The sequence below is a fragment of the Geotrypetes seraphini genome, chromosome 10 (genome assembly GCF_902459505.1).
Source record: "Geotrypetes seraphini chromosome 10, aGeoSer1.1, whole genome shotgun sequence".
Classification (NCBI taxonomy): Eukaryota; Metazoa; Chordata; class Amphibia; order Gymnophiona; family Dermophiidae; genus Geotrypetes; species Geotrypetes seraphini.
In genome coordinates, this window is record NC_047093.1 from 47,405,235 (window position 1) to 47,428,109 (window position 22,875).

The 22,875-nt window shown below is 41.4% G+C and overlaps 1 protein-coding gene across 2 annotated transcripts in view; it reads left to right on the top strand.

Annotated features, from left to right (window-relative positions):
* The first annotated feature begins 825 nt into the window (after positions 1–825).
* The window catches only part of LOC117368283 (myosin-3), a 67,318-nt gene continuing 45,268 nt past the window's right edge, over positions 826–22,875 (top strand). For both annotated transcript variants that reach the window (XM_033961787.1, XM_033961788.1), the window contains exons 1-13: positions 826–888; positions 4,489–4,700; positions 5,817–5,960; positions 6,048–6,204; positions 8,412–8,439; positions 8,824–8,938; positions 10,622–10,714; positions 12,451–12,514; positions 15,508–15,606; positions 16,478–16,581; positions 17,103–17,241; positions 22,026–22,144; positions 22,236–22,385. In XM_033961787.1, the coding sequence (XP_033817678.1) occupies positions 4,497–4,700; positions 5,817–5,960; positions 6,048–6,204; positions 8,412–8,439; positions 8,824–8,938; positions 10,622–10,714; positions 12,451–12,514; positions 15,508–15,606; positions 16,478–16,581; positions 17,103–17,241; positions 22,026–22,144; positions 22,236–22,385 (1,416 nt within the window). In that variant the 5' untranslated portion in view covers positions 826–888; positions 4,489–4,496. The remainder of the gene's footprint in view (positions 889–4,488; positions 4,701–5,816; positions 5,961–6,047; positions 6,205–8,411; positions 8,440–8,823; positions 8,939–10,621; positions 10,715–12,450; positions 12,515–15,507; positions 15,607–16,477; positions 16,582–17,102; positions 17,242–22,025; positions 22,145–22,235; positions 22,386–22,875) is intronic.

A 22,875-nucleotide genomic window follows, 5' to 3' on the forward strand; every position in this document is an offset into this window, starting at 1 on the left:
GTATGCAAGCTTCAGCTCATTCTCTGTAGTTTTTATACTCATAGCATTTTGAGACCAATGTAGGATGTAACAGATCTAGATTTCAAGATGTTGGGTCTTGTTCTATTATATAAAGTATCCATATCAAATGATTATATAATTTCTGCTATTCTGCATATGATATTTAAAGATAGGACAATGGCAAGCTAGAAGAACATATATTATATTTTTTAATTATATACAAATGGACAAATATTTCATGCCAAAACTAAACAGTCATAGCAGGATTCCTGCTGTGCTATAGGACATTTATGATGTCATATAAGACATAGAAATAAGTTTGCTATCTTACAAACAAAATGCAAATTTAGATTGCAAGCTATAAGAACATTTGTTATATTTTAAATAATATGTATCTACCGTCATAGCAGGATTCCTGCTCTTCTATAGGACATTTATGATGTCATATAAAACATAGCAAACTGTGTTAGCATTTCTATAAACATTCAGACAATAGGTATATTTCTGATAAAATATGCCAACAGCATTAGGCTAATGCAATATGTCTATTATTTTGAAAATATGGAATAAGAGGGAGAGAGGACAGGGAAGGGTGTGTATAGACCATGATATCAAGGACATGGTATCCTTGTTTCTATCCTGCAATAAATATGAATATTTAGCGAGCTTTGTTTTCATACAAAAATAGGCAGTTCTGTTATTCTGCAAATAAATGCAACTTTATCAACAGGTTTTTTTTTTTGTCTTCAAATGTGCAATATTTGTACAATTATACAAAAATATGCACCCATAGCAACTTAGCTGGCTAGATTATAACACCATTCTTCATTTTGTAGGTCAGTTCATTCAGCTGAGCTTTTTTTCATTCATTGGTGGCTGATCAATAAGGTGAGAATCTGAGGAGCACAGGGAAAAAAAAAATCTGCTTGCTAAAAGAAAACTTCTATGCACTGTATTGCACCATCTCCTCAGGGAGCTTTCAGAATCTCTGGCTTATGTATTATCAGATCTCTCTTTCCCTCATTCCCTCTTGTTCATATGCCCTTGGTTTGTGTTACAGCATAATATCTTTCTGTTATCTGACCATCAAGTCTGTTCTGTACACAATCAGTGCAGTGCTAGCAGGGTAAGCAACTGCTATAGTAGCGACCTCTAGTGACCCTTAATTGCTATGATCCATTTGGCAGCTGTAACAAGATGTATCATGTTCCTCTATAAACAGAAAGGAAAACAAAGATTATGAGGAAGCTGTCAATAATAGGCAACTTCATTTCAGAATACATTGGTTTAATTGGGGGAAGAAAAAAAAAAGATTTTTTTTCAATCAATAACTGATAAATTAAATCATTCTATGTGCACTTTCTGATTCTCTATTTTCCATCTTTATTTATTCAATGTTCTATACTGTTCTTCTAGGGGAGCTCAGAGTGGGCTCACAATCTATCTAATGTACCTGGGGCAATGGGGGGATTAAGTGACTTGCCCAGGGTCACAGGAAACAGTGTGGGTTTGAACCCACAGCCTCAAGGTTCTGAGGTTGTAGCTTTAACTACTGTGCCATGTAACCCCTTTAAGGGTGTGGTTATCAAGGCTACTCTTAAGACTTATTATTTTACCACTAATGTTCTATTTTAGCTAAGGTCCCATTTTACGCAATGAGACCTAGCTACCAATAACCGGAGTTAGCAATAAAAAATAACATATCTTAATGGTAGTCCACATAGATAACTTCCCATCCCCCCTTCATGAATGCTGCTAAAACTGAGCAAGTAAATTCAAAATATACTGGGATGGGAGTTATTAATTCAAGACACTAACCAAAATAGAATGAGAGTAAAAAAAAACAACCCATAAAATATCCCTTTAAAATACTCATCATAGACACAGATAATTAAAGATGTGGATAGTTTAATAAATGGAATATTACACTTTATGAGAATTTTTCATATAATAACACAATATTTGTACAGTATATTAAATACAAATAAAATGCAATACAATTTTTCTGTCAATCATACTTAATCTCAGATAAAATGCCAAAGATTTTCAGCTATTTACTGACAAATGCTACCACATTTCTATGTGCTGTTAATATGTATTAAACGTAGGCTGTAAACCTTCTGGGTACAGGAAAGTAGCGTGGATGCAGCTCACTTTAGGTTACTTCTGAAGAGGTGTAAGCTAAATCCAAATAAATAGTAATAACAATAATAGCAACTAATGGGAGAAGTTATCAATGTGGACTACAATTATGCCATGTTATACATTTTGATAACCCTAGTTATTAGTAATTAGACCCCCCTTTTACAAAAACGCGAAAGCGGTTTTTAGTGTCAGCCAGCATGCTGAATGCACTTTGGAAACAGCGCAGAGCATGTAGCGTGCCGGCCGGCGCTAAAAACCACTTTTGTGGTTTTGTCAAAGGGGGAGGGGGGTAGGTCTCTATGCATAAAATGGGGCCTGTACTAAAATAGCACAAGCTAGTGGTATAATAACATTTCTTAATAGTAGCCCCAAAGTCAGACTATATAAAGTGATATGCTAATGTGGTAGTACCCATTAGTAATTTGGGATGGGGGCAGCACTGCCAAATTCCTGTAACGGAAGTACTGAAATGACAAATCAATTCAAGAAACATAAGACAAACCAAGAAATCTTGGGAATCTTCGATCCTGAAGAGCAGTAGTTTTCACCTGTCCATTCCCTGCCTGAAAATTAAACTCCAAATTTTAAGAATTATGCATTAGTAAACTGGAAGCCAATGGACCAGATGGACCAAATGTGTCATAGAGAAGTTCAGGGCCATAGACAGCCTCACTTTGTTCTAGGTGTAGCCTGTGCATCAGCCTCCCTAAGAGGTCAATCCAGAGACTATTACAATAATCGAATTACAAGCCAAGAAAAGGTTGCACTTCACTTATCAGGTGCAGCTTCCATAACTATTGTCACTTAGTACTTACTGCATTTGGCCTCCCAACTCTGATGTGTTAAATCTCAGGAAAACAATTAAAATTAGATTCATTAGATACAGTGTGGGAGCCCACCAGGACAGATAGGGATAAATGCTTGAGTACCTGAATAATTTGTAATCCGCATAGAATTGTAGGAGATGCGGAATATAAATAAATGAATAAATAAAATATCATACAAACTATCCAAAATAACGATCTACTGTGGCCTCCAATGGCTGAGCCAGGCCCTTTGGGGGCAGTTCTAGAAAGGGACACCGCCATTTAGGTACCTGATGCTGTGGGGGGAGCGTCTCTCCTATAATGGCATCTTGGTGCCCTTTACAGAATAACCATATAAACTCATACTGGAATGCCTAAATTTAGGTGTTGCCACTTACACCAGGTCAACAGCAGGCATTAAGGGTCGTCATTAAGTGCATCGTGCAACATGTGCAACTTGTAGCTTTCTGTAAGTTGAACACATAACATGGAGACACACCCATGCCCCTCCCACGTGTTTGCTGCTCTTGCAGTTAAGTGCTATGGTACTTATAGAACGGAGTAGAGTGTGCATATCCATGCAAAAGTTGCTTTTCTGTGCATAAAGTACTTGTCACTGCATGCATCCCATTATAGAGCTGTCTTTCACATTCTTATTCTTTTATAATGCTAATGAAACATAAATGCTAAGACGAGGACATGAAAACCAGAAAACGACCCCAAATCATAAAGCATGCAAACTTATGTAGAAGATTATTTGTCTATGCTGTTCTCCCAGGGGAGCTCAGAATGTTTTACATGAATTTATGCAGGTATTCAAGCATTTTTCCCCGTCTGTCCTGGTGGGCTCACAATTTATCTAATGTACCTGGGACAATTAAGTGACATGCCCAGGGTCACAAGGAGCAGTGTGGGTTTAAAGCCTCAGTCTCAGGATGCTGAGGTTGTAGTTGTAATCACTCTGGCCCACGTACCTCCTCCCTACCATGGGCTGTGTTGCAGTGGTTAGAAAATAAAAAAACAAGAGGGCATTCGGAAAAGTTGAAAGGGGGCAGATTCAAAACAAATGCTAGGACGTTCTTCTTTACCCAACGTGTGGTGGACACCTGGAATGCGCTTCCAGAGGACGTTATAGGGCAGCGAACGGTACTAGGGTTTAAGAAAGGATTGGACAATTTCCTGCTGGAAAAGGGGATAGAGGGGTATAGATAGAGGATTACTGCACAGGTCCTGGACCTGGTGGGCCGCCGCGTGAGCGGACTACTGGGCGCGATGGACCTCAGGTCTGACCCAGCGGAGGCATTTCTTATGTTCTTAAGCACCCTGAGATTATAGGTTCAAACCCCACACTGCTCCCTGTGACCCTGGGCAAGTCACTTAATCCTTGTGAGCCCACTAGGACAGAAAGGGAAAATGCTTAAACCACCTGTATGTAAACCACTTTGAGTATGGCTGTATAATTACGAAAAGGCAGTATACAAGTCCCAGCTCCTTTCCCTTTGCGATGCCCAAACTAACTTAACTCTTTGTTTCTTAGCTGCAGCCATGAGTAGCGACGCGGAAATGGAGGTGTTTGGTGTAGCTGCACCATACCTCCGGAAGAGTGAGAAGGAAAGAATAGAGTCCCAGAATCAGCCCTTTGATGCCAGGACCTATTGCTATGTGGCTGATCCTAAGACAGAATACACCAAGGGAAAAATTAAGGGCACTGAAGGAGGAAAGACAGTAGTGGAAACAGAAGATAATCGGGTAAGTACTATTTCTGTGGCACTTCTCCATTATATTTTGGGCTTAGATAAATATAACACCATAGTTCCAAGTCACAGGGATCAGCTAAACCGATTTAATTTCTAGTGTAATACATCTGGATCTTGTAATTGTGTGTGATTTGCTATTTTAAGTGAATGAAATTGCTGCTAAGCTATTTCAAATAAGCAGTTTGGCTTATTTCAAATGAAACAAGCTGTTTGGCTATCCTTCTAGAAATGAATATTTGTGTTTAAAATTATTTGAATAGATACTGATGTGAATTTCACAAAGATATATTCATTATTGAATATGGTAATATAATGTTGAGTAGGTTAGGCAGCTACTGTCAATGACCACCAACACCCAACAAAGGGTGTCTAGGTTGGAAATGGACAATCCAAATGGGGTGTTCAGAGTATTTGACAAAAGGCCTGCTGAACATGGAGCGTTTTGTACAATATGTATAAGGCCACACAGAAAATACACATCTGTTCCCCCAAGTGTGTTTTGGGAAAAACTTTTATAAAGATACATATTAAAAAAGTGTAGCGTGACCCAGCGACTTATATGTGTATGTGCCAATTTTTATACCTACATGTTTAAAGTTCTGGACTTTACAAAATTACATATGTAACGGTCATCAGTTAAGGAACCAAGCTCGTCCAGTCCAATTTTTATATTTTTCAGGTCCTTTCAAATACCATTGTGTTTGGCAAAATATTGCCCCCTCTAACACTCCTCTAAAATCATGGTTGAGAAACGAACAGTTGGTTGACATGGGTGCAACTCAGATGAGGTGTACAATCAGATATAGAATTATATTTTAATATACACGTGTTTGCATGTGAAATTGAAAGTAGATGCACCACCTAGAATATGCCCCCTTAGAATCTCTACATCCTGCTATATTTGTACCTATAGATAGCGGCACTGTGATACTGCACATGTATGCCTTTATGGGTATATGCCATTATTTACAATGTCACTCAGGTATTCCAAAATGGCCTCCTTTATCCAGCGGATTGTTCACTAATGTACTGTGTATATATTATGCTGGAAAGGTCTAAGTTAAATGAGAGGTATATTTATCACATGCGTCCTTTTATCTTACCATAGACTATCAATGCTAAGCCCGATGATGTGTTTCCTATGAACCCACCAAAGTTCGATAAAATTGAGGACATGGCAATGTTGACTCATCTGCATGAGCCTGCTGTCTTGTACAATCTAAAAGAACGGTACAAGTCCTGGATGATCTATGTGAGTATTTTCATAACATAGGCCTGTTCAATTTTTATTCTTGGTTTAGAAAGGAGACTAATGGATTTTGATCTATTCTTCCTGTAGACCTACTCCGGCCTCTTCTGTGTCACTGTTAACCCTTACAAGTGGTTACCAGTGTACAACCCCGAGGTAGTCGGTGGATACAGGGGCAAGAAGCGTCAGGAGGCTCCACCCCACATTTTCTCCATCTCTGACAATGCCTATCAGTTCATGTTAACTGGTGAGTACTTCATAGATTATAGCGTAGTCTGAAGGGAAACAACGGAATGCTGCTTATTTCTGATCAAAGCCAGTTCTGCTCTATTCAAAACAAACCTGTTCTTACCTCATTTGCTTCTTAAAAAGAACTTTGCTAAAAATATACGAGATTCCTACACGATATAATATAGTGGTCTATAAAATCCTGAGTGGAATAGAATGGGTAAAGGTGAATCGTTTGCTTCCTCTTTCAGAAAATACAATTTAAGGGACATGTCTTGAAGTTACATAGTAATGCATTTAAAACAAATAGGAGAAAATAGTTTTTCATTTAACACAAACCTAAGCTCTGGAACTCTTTGCTAGAGGATATGATAAAAGCATTTAGTGTAACTGGGTTTATAAAACGTTTTGGACAAATTTCTGGAGGTAAACTTCGTAAATTGTTATTAAGGCAGACCTGAGGAAAGACATTGCTTATTCCAGGGGTTAAGTAGTATGCAATGTTGTTCTATTATGGGATTCTGCTAATTCATTGTGCAACAGAGGTTTGGGGGCATTAATTGTAGTGGGTGTTCTATAATGATTTGAGGTTGCTGAATTCAAAACTGGCCTTAATTTTTTCGGTATAACCCTCTGGTTTTTGGCAAATGAGCATTATAATAAAAAAAATTAACATTTTCACTATATTTTCTAATGCTTGGAGTAAATGTTATAACCATCTCTGAAATATTAAAACAGTTTGCCTTAAATTAGATTTTTAAGCTAAAGTATTCATTTAGTGTTAGCGATGAGCACAGGGAAAGGTTTCACCAGGACATGCTACAATGGAGAAACGATATCAGGCCAGATGGAATTCATCAATGCTGGCTTACTGTTGTTGGACATTAATTAGAGATGCTTCTAATCTCGTTTATAAATGCACTTCAACAGCAAAATGATTCTAGAAAATAATATTTATAGGAACTCTTAAATTGGCGCAATGCATTACATTATGACTTTGCGTGCTATAAATATTTGTGATTTGTTCAAAAACTTTACGTGATCGGAGAAAACTGAGGCTATTTTCATACATAGGAGGTCAAATCTATAAAGTATACCTCATTTTCTCCTTGCCTCCCCTCCCAAAAAAAGTTAAAATTTGTTGCGCAGTGTTACTTATGACCTGGATTGTCCATTGTTTGAAACAGAATACTAGGCAAGATGTACTTTTGATCTCACTCAGTATGTCAACTCTTATGTTCTTACTAATGTTGTGTTTTACATAGTAGAAGATGGCAGATAAAACCCAAAATAGCCCATTCTTTTCCTCCATTAATATTTTCTCTGTATAATCTCTCTTTACCTTTTTCAAATGCTCGAGTTGATTTTGAAAGAGCCAATAATATTAGCATCAAGGAATAACCAATAGCAAACATACAGGGGTGGAAATTCAAATGATTTTCATTAACATAGAAATGCATATAGAAACATGATGACAAGGAAAAAAAAAAACGCTCCTTTTCACATTGTATTGGCATCCGTGATTCCAGTGAAACATTCCCTCTAGGACAGGGATCTCAAAGTCCCTCCTTGAGGGCCGCAATCCAGTTGGGTTTTCAGGATTTCCTCAATGAATATGCATTGAAAGCAGTGCATGCACATAGATCTCAAGCATATTCATTGGGGAAATCGTGAAAACCCGACTGGATTCCGGCCCTCGAGGAGGGACTTTGAGATCCAGCTCTAGGATGTGCTGGAGTCCATCGCCTACATTCCTACCATCAGGAATGGTGCATTTCAATTTCAAGAGGCAGGCAACATTCATAGGATGCCTTGAGGACCTACCTGCCCAAGAAGATTAAAATCATAGTACTCTCCCCCCTTCCACTGATGATAGGAATATGAGTGGTAGATTCCTGCACTTCTTAGGTGGGGGGGAGAGGGGGGGGAGTGTTGGTAATCAGCCCTTCTTCTCAAGCCTGCCTAAGCAGTGGGGTGATCCCAGGCTCTTCAAGGCTAATCATAGCCCAGTTTTCTCCTCCTCTTTCCCACAGCATTTTTCAGCCACTCCCAAATTTTAGGTGATTACTTAGTTTGCCTGCTGCTTAGGCTGGCCCTATAGGAAGACAAAATGAGAAGAGAAAAACCAGAATTTGATAGAGTTTTGTAGATGTCCGCTAGAAAAGCCAGGGAACTCACTGTATGCGACATCCCACCTCTTACTCCTGTTCTTGTTTACTTGAACAGATCGCGAGAACCAGTCTATCCTGATCACGTAAGTACAGCTCAACATCTTCACATCAATCTCACTTATCTTAGCGTTACCAGATTTTCCAGAACTAAAATCCGGACCCATGGCCCCCACCCCTCAACCTGTTCACTTGTTGAGAGGGCATCTGCGCATGCGCTGGTGTGGCTGATGATGTCACACCCTGCATGTGATGTCACCGCATTGCATCCGCACATGCGCAGATGCCCTCCCGACTTCGCTCCTAGCTGGAAGCTTTTCAGAACCTGGACATAGTGAAGGGTTTTGAAAAGCCTTCCAGACGCCCAGACGTGTCTTCTCAAAGGAGGACATGTCCGGGGAAATCCGGAAGTAGCTTATCTGTAGGCACACTTCTGTTCCTAATTATAGTGCTTTCATTTTTCTGGGCAGTGGAGAATCTGGTGCCGGGAAGACTGTGAACACGAAGAGAGTCATCCAGTACTTTGCAACAATTGCAGCTATGGGTGACACAGCCAAGAAGAAGGAAGGGCCTGCTTCTAACAAGGTGAGAGTTCTACCAGACAGTTAAGTCCCCAATGCAGAGCAGCAAAGCACATTCTATCATTCATTCAGCTTTACATTGCAGCCGCTGAAATTTTAAGTTCAACTGCTGTAAATCATCACGTCAGAAAGTGAATACAGTAAAACCTTGGATTGCAAATAACTTGGTTTGCAAGTGTTTTGCAAGACAAGCAAAACATTTTATTCAATTTTAACTTGATATACAAGCAAGGTCTTGCAATACAAGTACATACACACATCAAATCATCACAACTGAGCAGATGGTTCTTCTCTCTCTCTCGGTTCAGAGACAAAAGCGCGCGCCGACAAAGGCGCACCGAGACAACTGAGCGCAAGGCGGAAGCCCGCGCCGAAGAAAAACAGTGTTTTTAGGGGCTCCAACGGGGTTGTGGAGAACCCCCCCCACACACTTTACTGGATATAGGTTGCGCCGGCGTTGTGGGGGGGTTGGGGGGTTGTAACCTCCCACATTATACTGAAAACTTCACTTTTTCCCTAAAAAACAGGGAAAAACTGAAGTTTCCCGTATAATGTGGGGGGTTACAACCCCCCAAACCCCCCACAACGCCGGCGTGATCTGTATTCAGTAAAGTGGGGGGGGGTTCCCCCACACACACACCCCGTCGGAGCCCCTTAAAACACTGTTTTTCTTCGGCGCGGGTTTCCGCCTTGCGCTCAGTTGTCTGGGCGCGCCTTTGTCGGCGCGCGCTTTTGACCTGTCACCCTCTCTCTCTCTCTCTCTCTGACACTGCAGGAGTGTAGTGACTGTTCTAAACAAGCAAGGTCTTGCAATACGAGTACATATAGTATTTTGCATTAAAGTTTTTGGGTTGTGGAGTTTCCATTATTTCTTATGGGGAAATTTGCTTTGCTATACAAGTGTTTTGGATTACAAGCATGTTTTCAGAACGAATTATGCTCACAAGCCAAGGTTTTACTGTACTTTCATTTATACAAGAATATGTAGACGTGCCATTAACTAGTGTAAGTGTTCTATATTCTCTATAGATGTGCACCACTCAAGTATGGTCAGCTATGAAACTTTTACTGCCCATCCAATCTTCCCTAAACTTGGACATAATCATCTTTGCTTAATATATTATTGGCCATAACATTACAAATGATTCTCACTAATTGGAAATTTGCCGATCTTCTCAATATTACTTTTTGGTGGTCGACTATACTTATGATTCGTAACTTTGAAGTTAAAGTGGCTGAATTTTCCAACAGACAACTTTCGATTAATAAAATTTGGGCCCCTCTCCCTTCATTCAATACTAATAATTGATTCAAGTATCTGCCAAAACATATCTCTTATAACCAAAGGTCCTTTTTTTATATATATATATTATCATATTTTGCAATGCATTTCCTTGTATATTTGGTTGATCATGTACATGATACCTTCTTCTGTTATATCTTGTATAAAATATTGTTACTGTTCATTTTATTTCTGTTCTGGTATTTGAACAACTTGTTTCTTCATAACATAAAAATTTTTGAGAACTTAAAAAAAACCCAAACGAGTTCTTGATGTTAAATGAGATTGTATGGAATTTTAGATTTATATTACAGTTTTATATTTGAGTTAGTTGCATTCTAGAGGTCTCTGAAATCTGCCCTGGCATTCTGGAGCTCTTTGTAATGTATTTCTGCACCTCATTAGGGCACACTGGAAGATCAAATCATCCAGGCCAACCCCTTGCTGGAAGCCTTTGGGAATGCCAAGACCATTAGAAATGACAACTCTTCACGTTTTGTAAGTCTCATGTGTGTCTTTGAGCTCTATATATGCACTTATACTGGGAGGGGAGACGGGTGAAAGAATGAGAACAGCAAGGAGTTTGGGGAAAGGGAGGAGGGAGGAAGTGACATCTTCCATTCAGCTTTATGGTCACAAGAAATTTTCCCAAAGCCTGAGATTTCTTAATGGAAAAGGAGGGGTAAATATTCAGCTGGCAGATTTAAGTTGAGATATTCAATGCTAGATTATATCTGGGCATCAGCATTGAATATCTGACTATGTGCAGCCATCAGTCACGTGCCAATCTTCAGTCTTAGCTGCTAAGTTAAACCCGCCAAAGATAGGACTGTTGTTTATGCATTCCTATTTGGCCGATTAAACATAACTGGTTAAGGCTGAATGTCGTTAGATAATGACACGGGGACAAATATGTCCCCCGTCCCCGCAGGATCTGTCTCCATTCCATCCCATCCCTTCAAGTTCTGTCTCTGCTCCATCCCTGCCTCATCTATCCTCATCTGCACAAACCTACTACTACTACTACTGTTACATATATAGCACTGAAAGGCGTACAGAGCGCTGTACATTTTGACATTTATAGATAGTCCCTGCTTGGAAGAGCTTACAATCTAACTTGGACAAACAGACATATAGGGTTGGGGATGCAGAACCCAAGGTGAAAGGAGTTAGGAGTTGAAAGCACTCTCAAAGAGGTGGGCTTTTAACTTGGCCTTGAACACTGCCAGAGACGGAGCCCGCTGTAGGGATTCAGGCAGCTTGTTGATTTTAAAATGTTCGAGGCTTGTGCAGAAGAGGACAGAGATTGCAGGGATGGAGACAGGATGGGATGGAGATAGATCCTGTGGGGATGGGGACAAATTTGCTCCCGTGTCATTCTCTAAGCGGCAATTAACTGCTTAAGGCCATGATGCTATAAAAGACGCCTAAAGTTAGGCACTTAGATTGGGGGGGCCTAGCTAATCTAGGCGCCTAACTTAATTATTTAAAAAGCTTAATCGGTACAGATAATGAGCAATTAGCAGCTCATAATTAGCAAAAATTCTATTTAATTGGACGGTAGGCACCTAACTCTGTAGGTGCCTACCAATTTCAGGTAAGCGCCTAGTCCAAAGCGCCTACCAGAAAGTAGGTGTGATTAAGGGCGGACTGTGGTCAGATCTTGGGCATGTTTTGCATGTAAGCATATAAACTGGACTTAGGCATTGGAAGGCGCCTAACTTAAGCTCCAGTACTTAGGCCAAGAAACCCCTGGCATAAATAGGGAGCGCCTATATTTAGGGTACCTAAGTCCAGTTTAAGCGCTGCTAAATGCGATTCTATAAATGGCGTTTAAGATTGACATGCAATAAGCACCACGTTCCTCTGCACCATTTATAGAATTGAGGCCTAAGTGCCGACTCTTCCATAACTGCACCCTCAGACCGCACACAGAATAGCCAATTTCAGCTTAGACAGCTAGCGCTATCTGCTTAAATGCCATCGAATATCAGTGGATATCCCCGCATGAACTATATAACCGGGGAGGAGCCCCAAATCAATTTCAAACATGTCCTCAGATCTCAGCTACTCTCTTCCTATCCTTCACCCTCTGTTCAACAGGGATCAGGGAGGGGTGAAGACAACTGTCTTAGAGCCGTAGTCTTGGCAGGTAGCCTGCAGTGTGTTTAGATCTATCCCACTATTCTGATGCCTTTGGTAATGGTGTTCTCTTTTTTGTCCATGCCTGCTAGGGGAAATTTATCCGTATCCATTTCGGTACTACAGGAAAGTTGTCCTCTGCTGACATTGAGACTTGTAAGTAGCATTGCATTGTTAGAAAGAATATCTGGTATAGTTACCTCGCAGTGTTCCCTCTAAGCGGGCGGGTGTTGTGAGCAAACTTTTTTCACTGTGAGCTAAAAATATCGGGCGCCAGCAAGTTATGAGCCAAATAAATATGTTGCTTTCTACCACAGAACTTCCTTACGTTTGTATGGAATCTATCCCCTTTCAACTTTAGAGAGTGCCCTCTCGTTCTCCCTGCCTTAGCTACTAAGTCTATTCCCTTCAGTACCTTGAATGTTTCTATCATGTCCCCTCTCAATCTCCTCTGCTCAAGGGAGAAGAGGCCCAGTTTCTCTAATCTTTCGCTGTACGGCAACTCCTCCAGCCCCTTAACCATACGTGACAAAAAATCAATTCATGTAGCAAATGCTACATTTATCTTTTGGCATGGCCCATCATGTAGCAAATGCTATAACTGATGGGCCATGCCAAAAGATAAATATATATATACTAAAAAATAAAAAATAAAAATAAATATATACTAGGAGTAAAGGGGCATGCAATAAAGCTTTTAAGTAGTAGATTTAAAACAAACCTGGGAAAAAATTTTTCATTCAACATGTAATTAAAAAAAGATTTGGATAATTTCCTTAAAAAATCTGCATGACATTATTAAGATGGACTTAGGAAAGCCCACTGCTTATTCCTAGAATAAACAGCATAAAATCTGTTTTACTCTTTTGCACTGTTGTGCTTTCAGCAAAATGTTTTAAACACAAAAACAGAAAATCACATGCACAGGCATTAGGTCACCCAGGCATCTAGAATTAGCAATCTTGCACAGCCAGCCTATGATTGACAGGAGCTGCCAAATCACATTGAAAAGGATGATAAGGAAGGCAGATAAGAGATGGTGGAAGGAAGACAAAACGAAAAGGCAAGAACAAAACTGAAGTAGAAACGAGCCAAACATACAGTATAGCATACAAAAAATGTATGTTTTCCTTTGGCTTCCAAAAACTGATTGGCATCCAAGTTCCCTAAAGTTTCACACAGTCATCTTCTAATAATGTCACCATATACAGTTGGCTTGCCAGAAATATGTTTAGGATGCCACTGCAACTCTACCAACAGCATATTAACTTAACAGTGTAGCTTCAAAATAACTGCATCTCTATCCTTCCCTCCCCCCTGTGGTTTTTAGCATATCTCTCTTCTCATTTCCTCCACTCAGATCTGATCATTCTCTGCTCTCTCTTCCCTTTTCTTCTCTGGTCTTCCTTCTCTATTTTCTGCCTCCATCTAAATTAAATTCTTTCTTACTATTTAGTCCCGTTTCCCTCTTTTCACTGTGTCTACACACAGCTTGTCACCCCTTTCCCTCACCCCTCCATTATCTTACTATTTTCTTCCCCCTTTATTTATCTCCTCCTTCCATCCAGTATGTGTTCTTTCCCCACTTCCATTCAGCATCTGCTCTCCCTTCTCAACTGACATCCATCTGCCTTCTGCTCTCTCTCCCTTCTTCTCACTTCCATCATCTGTCCCCTTCTCTCTCTCTCTCATCTCCTCCATTCCATCATCTGCCCCTTCTCTCTCTCTCTCTCTCTCCCCCCCCCAACTTCCATCATCTGCCCCCCTTCCCCTCACCTTTGTGGGTCACTTTCTTTCCCCTGAGGGTGGCTCATGTCACAGGGGAAGCTTTGGCCGAGCAGAACCGCTTGATTGACAGTGGAACTTACTTGATTGATGTCGATGCTGGGGCCCGTTGCCGTTTGAAGGAAAAAAAAAAAAGGTGGAAAAAAGGAACCTGTAAAGGCGAGAGGAAGGGAAACCTCCAGGACAGCTGCTTTTTGCCCTCCTTCAGCGGCCCAAGAGTTCAGACCAGCAGCGGCAGCTGTGTATGCTTTTAACTTCGGCACAGAGCTGCCCCTAATCAATAGTTTAGCGCGGTTTCATGAGGCAGCCTCGGGGCCTTTGATAGCCGGCCCGCTTCGATGATGCGATGTGGGCCGGCCTAGCATAGGCCCCGAGGCTGCCTTATGAAACCGCGCTAAACTATTGATTAGGGGCAGCTCTGTGCCGAAGTTAAAAGCATACACAGCTGCCGCTGCTGGTCTGGAGGTGCGGAGACAAGGCAGGAGGCAAACGCGGTGGAAGGCAGGAGTCCCGGCGAAGGCAGGAGTCCCGGCACAGCGACTACAACAGGAAGTTGCAAGTCAGCTGACGCCGGCCTTTCGTTGCGGCGGGGACCGAATCCTTCGCGGACCGGCAAGATTTTGTTTGCGGACCGGCGGTTGAAGAACTGTGCTCTACACTGTGTGCGCTGTGACGAGAAACTTGTGCGCTGCGAGGTAATATTTTGTGCGCCAGCGCACCCCAGCGCAGCTTAGCGGGAACTCCCTGGCAACATTTATTATTTATTTATTGGGCTTTATTAACCACCTTTTTTTTCATGATGAGATCCACCCAAAGCAGTTCACAGTATACTGAATAGTAATCAGGTACTCTAAGTATACAGTGAAGGCATCATAAGGACTCAGTGTAAATCATTGAGAATCAAATTTCGAGCTCTAGGTGAGAGAAATTGAAGGTATGGGTCCCAAATCAATGACCCTGGTTTGCCAGATGAGATGTATTTAGTTGAGATGTGTATATTTTTCTGGGTTATGTTTAATCTCTTAGGGCAAGGGTTGGCATCCATGCCCTCAAGGGCCACAGCCCAGTTGGGTTTTTAAGATTTCCACAATGAATATGCATGAGATCGATTTGCCTGTACTGCTTCTATTGTATGCAAATCGATCTCATGCATATTCATCGTGGGGATCTTTAAAACCCAACTGGGCTGTGGCCCTTGAAGGCTCTGTTTGCCCACTGCTATTTTAGGCTGTGTTTAACCACATAAAGTCAGGTAGCATCATTTGTTGCTGAACATGACACCTGATCAACAAATATTAATCAAGACCCTGTTTTGCTAAGTCATTGTATAATCTGGAACCTGATTGTGTGTTTGTGTTTTACAGATTTGCTGGAAAAGTCAAGAGTAACTTTCCAGTTAAAAGCCGAAAGAAGTTACCATATCTTTTATCAGATTCTGTCCAACAAGAAGCCAGAACTGATTGGTGAGTGTATAGAGGTAGAAGGATTATAACCATTTGTAAAATAGATGTTCAAGCTGGATGTTTCCAGCACTTGGATGTCTATATCACATATTTTCAAGCAGGTGTCTAGATGTCTCCATATGTGCGTGAACAATGCCTACATTGTACATGTCCTTCGCCCCATCGATTCTTTAAAAAAACATGCATCCTAATTAGTCCGTTAGATGGCAGTAGGATACCTACTGCTGCCTTTAATTGGGATGACGTTTTTAGAATCAGGCCCTACTTTCCTCTCTAGAATAGGTCCCACATAGGCACCCCTTTATAAGATTGTCCTCTCTATATATATATTCAGTGCTGCTGAATACACATATTAATTTAAACAGTGGCACCAGCATTTAAATTAAGCTTTCCACCACTAATATTTATTTATTTTCATTACTTATAGACTGCTTATATCCTAAGCGGTTTATATTGAATAGTAATCAGCAGAGGCATAGTAAGGGGGCGCAGTGGCACCCCTCCTCCTCTCTGCCCCTCCCCGCTCCACACTCCTTGCCATGTGTGCCCCCTGTATCTTTTTATACTTCTCTGGCGCGAGGTTGCTGCCCGTGTCGGCATCAGCACTCTCTCCGACGTTACTTCTGGGGCCCGCACTTAGGAAGTGACGTCAAAGGGCGAGCATGCTGCTCACGCCGGAGAAGTTAAAAAAGGAAGGGAAAAGGGAAGGGGGGGAGTACTACCACCCCAGGCGCCGCTCACCCTTACTACGCCACTAGTAATCGGATACACTAAATATTTTCCCTATCTGAATATTATCCCCTCAGTTTTTTCTATTTCTATCATGTGGTGCTATGACTCTCCGATTAACCATTATTCCCTCCCTTTGCAGATACGCTTCTTATCACCACCAACCCCTACGACTTTCCCTATGTCAGTCAGGGAGAGATCACGGTGCCAAGCATCGATGATACTGAAGAATTAATGGCAACAGATGTAAGTGAAATGAGTACACACACTTCCATCATATAACATAACATAGAAAGGGAGTAGCTTTTGCAAATAAGGATTGACTGGTCCAGATGAGTGAGCACAGAGCTGTATTGGACTTGGATTTTGCAGAGCACCTGCTGGACTCCCTATGTTCAGTGGGCAACAGGCGGAGAGTGTGGCGTAGTGATTAGAGCTACAACCTTAGCACCCTGATGTTGTGGGTTCAAACCCCGGGCTGCTCCTTGTGACCCTGGGCAAGCCACTTAATCCTCCACTGCCCCAGGTGCCTTAGACAGATTGTGAGCCCCCCATGACATATAGGGAAAATGCTTGAAGTACCTGTATGCAAACCACTTCGAATGTGGTTGTAAAGCTACAAAAAGGCAGCATAGAAGTCCCAATCCCAACCATTTGGAAATATAAAAAGCATAGTATAACTAGGAATTCTCAGTCGTTGATATTATATCTGTCTCAAAAGTAATATGAAGGATCAGTTGATAGCATATTCCATTTCTTCCATACAGACTGCCATTGACATCTTGGGCTTCACTGGTGAGGAGAAATTGGGTATCTACAAGCTGACTGGAGCTGTGATGCACTATGGTAACATGAAGTTCAAGCAGAGGCCAAGAGAAGAGCAGGCTGAGCCCGACGGCACTGAAGGTATCATGTGTGGCATGACCTCTTCATTAGTATATGAACATGGGATCTCTTAGGGAGAGGAAGAGATCAGTAGTATGGATGGGCAGACTAGATAGGCCATACAGACTTTATCTGCCATTGTGTTTCTAAGTTTCTATGTTTAAGTTGGTATTAGGAATTCTGGTCGCCTTATCTCAAAAAAGATATAGCGGAACTAGAAAAGGTTCATAGAAGAGCAGCCAACATGATAAAGGGGATGGAATTCCTCTTGTATGAACGTCAAAGCATTTACTGCGCTAGCTCACGCTAAAAACTTCTAGCACAGCTTGGTAAAAGGGGGGGGGGTTAATTATTAGAGCTAACAGTACTTAATTGGCACTAATTATGATTTGGGTACCGATCTGGCTGTGTGCTGTTCTGTAGCAATAGCGCATAAATTGGATCATGTGCAACTCAGAAGGGGGTGTGGCCATGGAGGGGCATGGGGAGGTTTCGGGGCATTCACAAAAGATGCGTGCAGTGTTACAGAATAACAGGAATCTGGGCCCAATTTGTGTGCCAGGATTTACACCAGGTTTCAGCTGGTGTAAGTCCTCATGCACAAAGTTGGGTGCCAAATTTAACACCCATAGTTGGGTGCTGAATTCAGCACACAATGTTATTTATGCATGCTTATCCTGAAGCGCTATTTATAGAATACCATTGAACGCATAATTTTATTGGCGCCATTTATAGAATCTGGTCCCATGAGGCTAATTTTATAACTGGTCACGTAGACTGAGAGGGCAAGAAAGTACCTCTTGTAGCTTATTTTATTATGATACATAGGCACCCATAGAAATCCAATAGAAATCATGCTTAAAATGAAGCCACTGATGTTTCCGTGGATGCAGGTGAAAATTACCTGCATTCTGCCCAGCCTCTGTTCAGAACATGCCTACATTGAAATTGCATATAAATAGTATGTTTTTTTTTCCTGAGTTTACTTGCATGGGCAAAGTTTCAAGTTTCAAGTTTATTAGGTTTTTATATACCACTTATCCAGATTATCTAAGCAGTTTTGCAATCAGGTCATTCTCTAAGAGGTATTTTATGCACTCATGCTGGCATATATGCTTGCAAATAGGTGCTATAAGGGGGTGTGCTAAGCATCAATTATATAATGGCTTAAGGATGCACCTAAGCCTTTATAGAATACCAGTGTAAAAATGCGTTGATGTGCAAAATAAGGTGCACTTACTTTTGACAGGTCAGTGGCTGGTATAAACGGGCATGCCTAAGTATGTCATGTAACACGTGTAATTGATAGTATTATAAAAGTTGCATGCGTTGCTTGGTGATCTGCCCGTGACATGCCCATGTTCTGTCCACACGTACCCCCCACTCCCATAGGTTGCATGCTAAATGATGTTGGCACATTGGGCCCAATATTCAGCAACAGCGGGCAGCACAGTTAAAGTCCACTGCCAACGCTGAACCTGGAAATTCAAAGTCACGCCATATCTGGCGATCGGCATTCAATGTAAAGTTTCATTGCTAAAACTTAACCGAATAAGCTGATATTCAGCACCAAGGGCCTGATTCTGGAAATGGCGCCTGCCGCGGTAGGTGCCTACCTCATGTCATTCACTGGTAGGCACAGTATCCAGAACTGTGCCTATTTTTAGTACAAATGCCTTAAATGTAGGCCAGGGTTTTACAGGCCTAAATTTAAGGCGTCTGACTCACACCTATGGAAATACCTAGGCATGCCTATGGATGCCTAAGGCCACTTCCGGCGTAAGCCACGCTTACTCCTCCCTTTGGTGTCTGTAGGCATGCCTAGATGCCTCTATATCAGTGGTCTCAAACTCACGGCCCGGGGACCACATGTGGCCCGCCAGGTACTATTTTGAGGCCTTCGGTATGTTTATCATAATCACAGAAGTAAAATAAAACAGTTTCTTGATCGTATGTCTCTTTAGCTAAAAATGACAATATTATTATTAAGACTTAGCCAAAAGGAAAGATTTATCAACTATAAAGAGTTTTACATCATGAAAAATTGTCATTTCTTTAATAAGACATTAACTCTTTTTTTCTGAGGCCCTCCAAGTACCGACAAATCCAAAATGTGGCCCTGCAAAGGGTTCGAGTTTGAGACCACTGCCTTAAACTGTATCCATGACATCCTGTTTGTCTTTGGGAAGCAGAGCCAAGATTGTGATGTCATAATGCCTCATTCCACCAATAAGAGCCAACCTCATCAGTGATGTCACAATGGCTTGATTGTCCTGTTCTCCCCTCTGCCCTCCAACCCAGCCAGCAGATTAACCGTATCCTTTAACTCAGTGGTCTCAAACTCGCGGCCCGCCAGGTACTATTTTGAGGCCCTCAGCATGTTTATCATAATCACAAAAGTAAAATAAAACAGTTTCTTGATCATATTTCTTTAGCTATAAATGACAATATTATTATTAAGACTTAGCCAAAAGGAAATATTTATAAACTATAAAGAGTTTTACCTCATGCAAAATTGTCATTTCTTTAATAAGACATTAACTCTTTTTTTCTGAGGCCCTCCAAGTACCGACAAATCCAAAATGTGGCCCTGCAAAGGGTTCAAGTTTGAGACCACTGCTCTATATGCATGTGAATGAAGCCTACGTTGCAGGCATCGTTTGCCACATCAATTAAAAAAAAAAAAAAAAAAAGGTGCATCCTGATTGGTCCATTGGACGGCAGTAGGACTCCTACTGCCGTCTACAGTCGGGACACCATTTTTAGAATCAGGCTCTAACTGGTTAAGTTCCTAGCAGTTAAAGATAGGACTGCTATTTATGAAGTCCTATTTAACTGATAAACCCAGCGCTGAATATCAGCGCTAACCGGCTATATTGTACAATATAGCCAGTAAGCTGCTACGCACTAACCACGAATATTCACAGTTACCCAGTTAAACACTATTTTAGCCGTCAGCGGCCCATGCTGACTGGTTATATAGTGCTGAGTATCAAGGGACTGTTTATAGATTAGCACCTAGCCCTTACATACATAAATTGGTTCTGAATCATGCAAAATCAGAGGTTATGTTGTTTAGCAGAAAGGATGACCCACAATGGCCAAAAGAGATTAAGGTTAGTGACCAGGTTATACTAATACAACAAAAGTTGAAAATTCTAGGGGCCTGACTGGATTCAACACTCAGCATGAAGGATCAAATTTTGTCAGTAGTTAAATCTACTGTTTTCCAGTTGCGACTGTTAAGTCGCCTAAAATCGATGATGTTGACGGATGATTTCCGGATCGTGGTTCAGGCAATAGTCTTATCAAAGCTGGACTATTCTAATGCCCTTTATTTAGTGGTTCCAATGGGACAGTGCAAAGCTCTACAAATGATCCAAAATGCGGCTGCAAGGTTAATTTGTGGGAGTTAGAAAATTTGACCATATAACACCTTGGTTGAAGCAATTGCACTGGTTACCTGTGCGATTACGCATCATCTTCAAAACCCTAACGCTGTGGAACAAATTAACTGGACCACTAAGGGCGCTATCAGATATTCAGAAATTTTTAAAAAATACTTAACAATGACACTATCTGTAGAAGCTTTTCAATGAAAGATGTGTGGTGTAATTCTGGTTTTAGGATGATTTGCACTGTGAAGATCTATTAAATTACTGCTCCCAAAGTTATAACTATTCATTTGTAATTTAAGATGTCAGTATAAGCTTGGTCTGCGTCATTTTGTGTATGTTACTTTTGTAATGCTGCCTAGGAATAGGCGGTTGATAAATTTTTTAAATAAAGAAATATTGGCGCCAATGTATGCATAAGATTTATTTAGGATTACCAGATTTTGCATCTAGAAAGAGGATGCATGGCCCCACCCTGTTCTGACCCGCAACCCGCAGCCCACGTAAACCTCACCTCTTCGGGCCGAGTCTGGAGTGCATTTGCACGTGCACAGTTGCGACGTGATGACCCTCGCACACCTGCGCACATGCGTGCGATGTCACTACATCGCATCGGCACATGCGCCGATGCCCTCCTGACTCGGCCCCGATCTCAACAGCCGGGTTTTGAAAAGCCATCCGGGCGCCCAGACAGTCCTCTAAAAAGAGGACATGTCCAGTTAAATCCGGACGTCTGGTAACCCTGGCTCTGCTCTTTTTTAAACTTGGCAACTAAATCTTCGCTAAAAGTAAATTTGACCATGTCTCCCCGCTCCTGGCCAAGCTCCACTGGCTTCCGATAATCGCCAGGGTCCACTATAAATGCGCCTGTTTAACTTTCAAAATCCTATATGGTATCCTCCCTCCCTTTATCCCTCTTTCTTGGAATTCCTCAAACCCTAATACCACCAGATCCTCCCACAAATTAAAACTATCCTTCCCCTCGCTAAAAGGCATTTCCCACACAGGAAAGCTAGGGACCTCCCTCCACTTCAAAATCACTGAGCTCTGGAACAACCTTACCTCCCCTCTTCGGAACTTGAGCTCTCTCCAAGTTTTCCGCAAACATCTGAAAACCTGGCTTTTCTCAAAAAATGTAAGTCTCCCTCCAACCTAGGAATCAAGGAAACTCTTATATCTTGGCATCCCAAGTCCTCTAAATTTTCTTCACACTTCTACCTCTAACCCTCTGTTGTAGTTCCTTCCTATTTCTCCTACTGTAAACCGCGTCGAGCTCTACGAACGTGGAGATGATGCGGTATATAAACCTAAGGATTAGATTAGATTAGATTAGATGCCAATTTATGGAATTTCCTTTTGTGCCTTTAACAGATCCCTTTTTGACTCGTGCATTTCTCTCCTCACTTACAGTGGCTGACAAAACAGCGTACTTGATGGGCCTGAACTCAGCAGATTTGCTCAAAGGCTTGTGTTACCCAAGAGTAAAGGTGGGGAATGAATATGTCACTAAAGGACAGACAGTGGAGCAGGTAAGGGTGTATTTGGGACAGGACATGCACAGTCTGTGAGCGGCATCACCTTGCAGATGTTGTGTTTAAAGCTGTTTCATCTCTCATCCAGGTACATCACAATGTAAACGCTCTTTCAAAATCTGTCTATGAGAAACTATTCTTGTGGATGGTGACCCGTATAAATCAGCAGCTGGACACAAAGTTGCCAAGGCAGCATTTCATTGGGGTGCTGGACATTGCTGGCTTTGAGATCTTCGAGGTTTGTATTTAAATATGTTAATTCTCAGTTTTGTTGCTGGTTAACCCACCTTTTAAGATTCAGATTAGAGAATGACACGGTGACAAAATTCATCACCGTTCCCGTCCCCGCGGATAACCGCGGGAAATAATCCCACGTCATTTTCTAGTGTCTAGTTCAACCTCGGTCCTTCTACACCAGCATTCTTCAAAGCAAAGCTTGCGGGTCAGTGGTTGTGCCCAATTATACTCTGATTCTTCCCTCTCTCCTTAAAGAATGACATGAAGATGGTTTCCCGCGGTTATCCGCGGGGACGGGGACGGTGATGAATTTTGTCACCGTGTCATTCTCTAATTCTGATGTCAAACTTATACATATGCCAAACTCCTTTGGGTTTTGTCATCACACTCAAACAAGTGAAAGGACAGAAATGAAGATGTAATTCTTTTCTTTATTATTATTATTATTATTATTATTGTATTTGAGATTACATACGGGAGAACATCTTGCT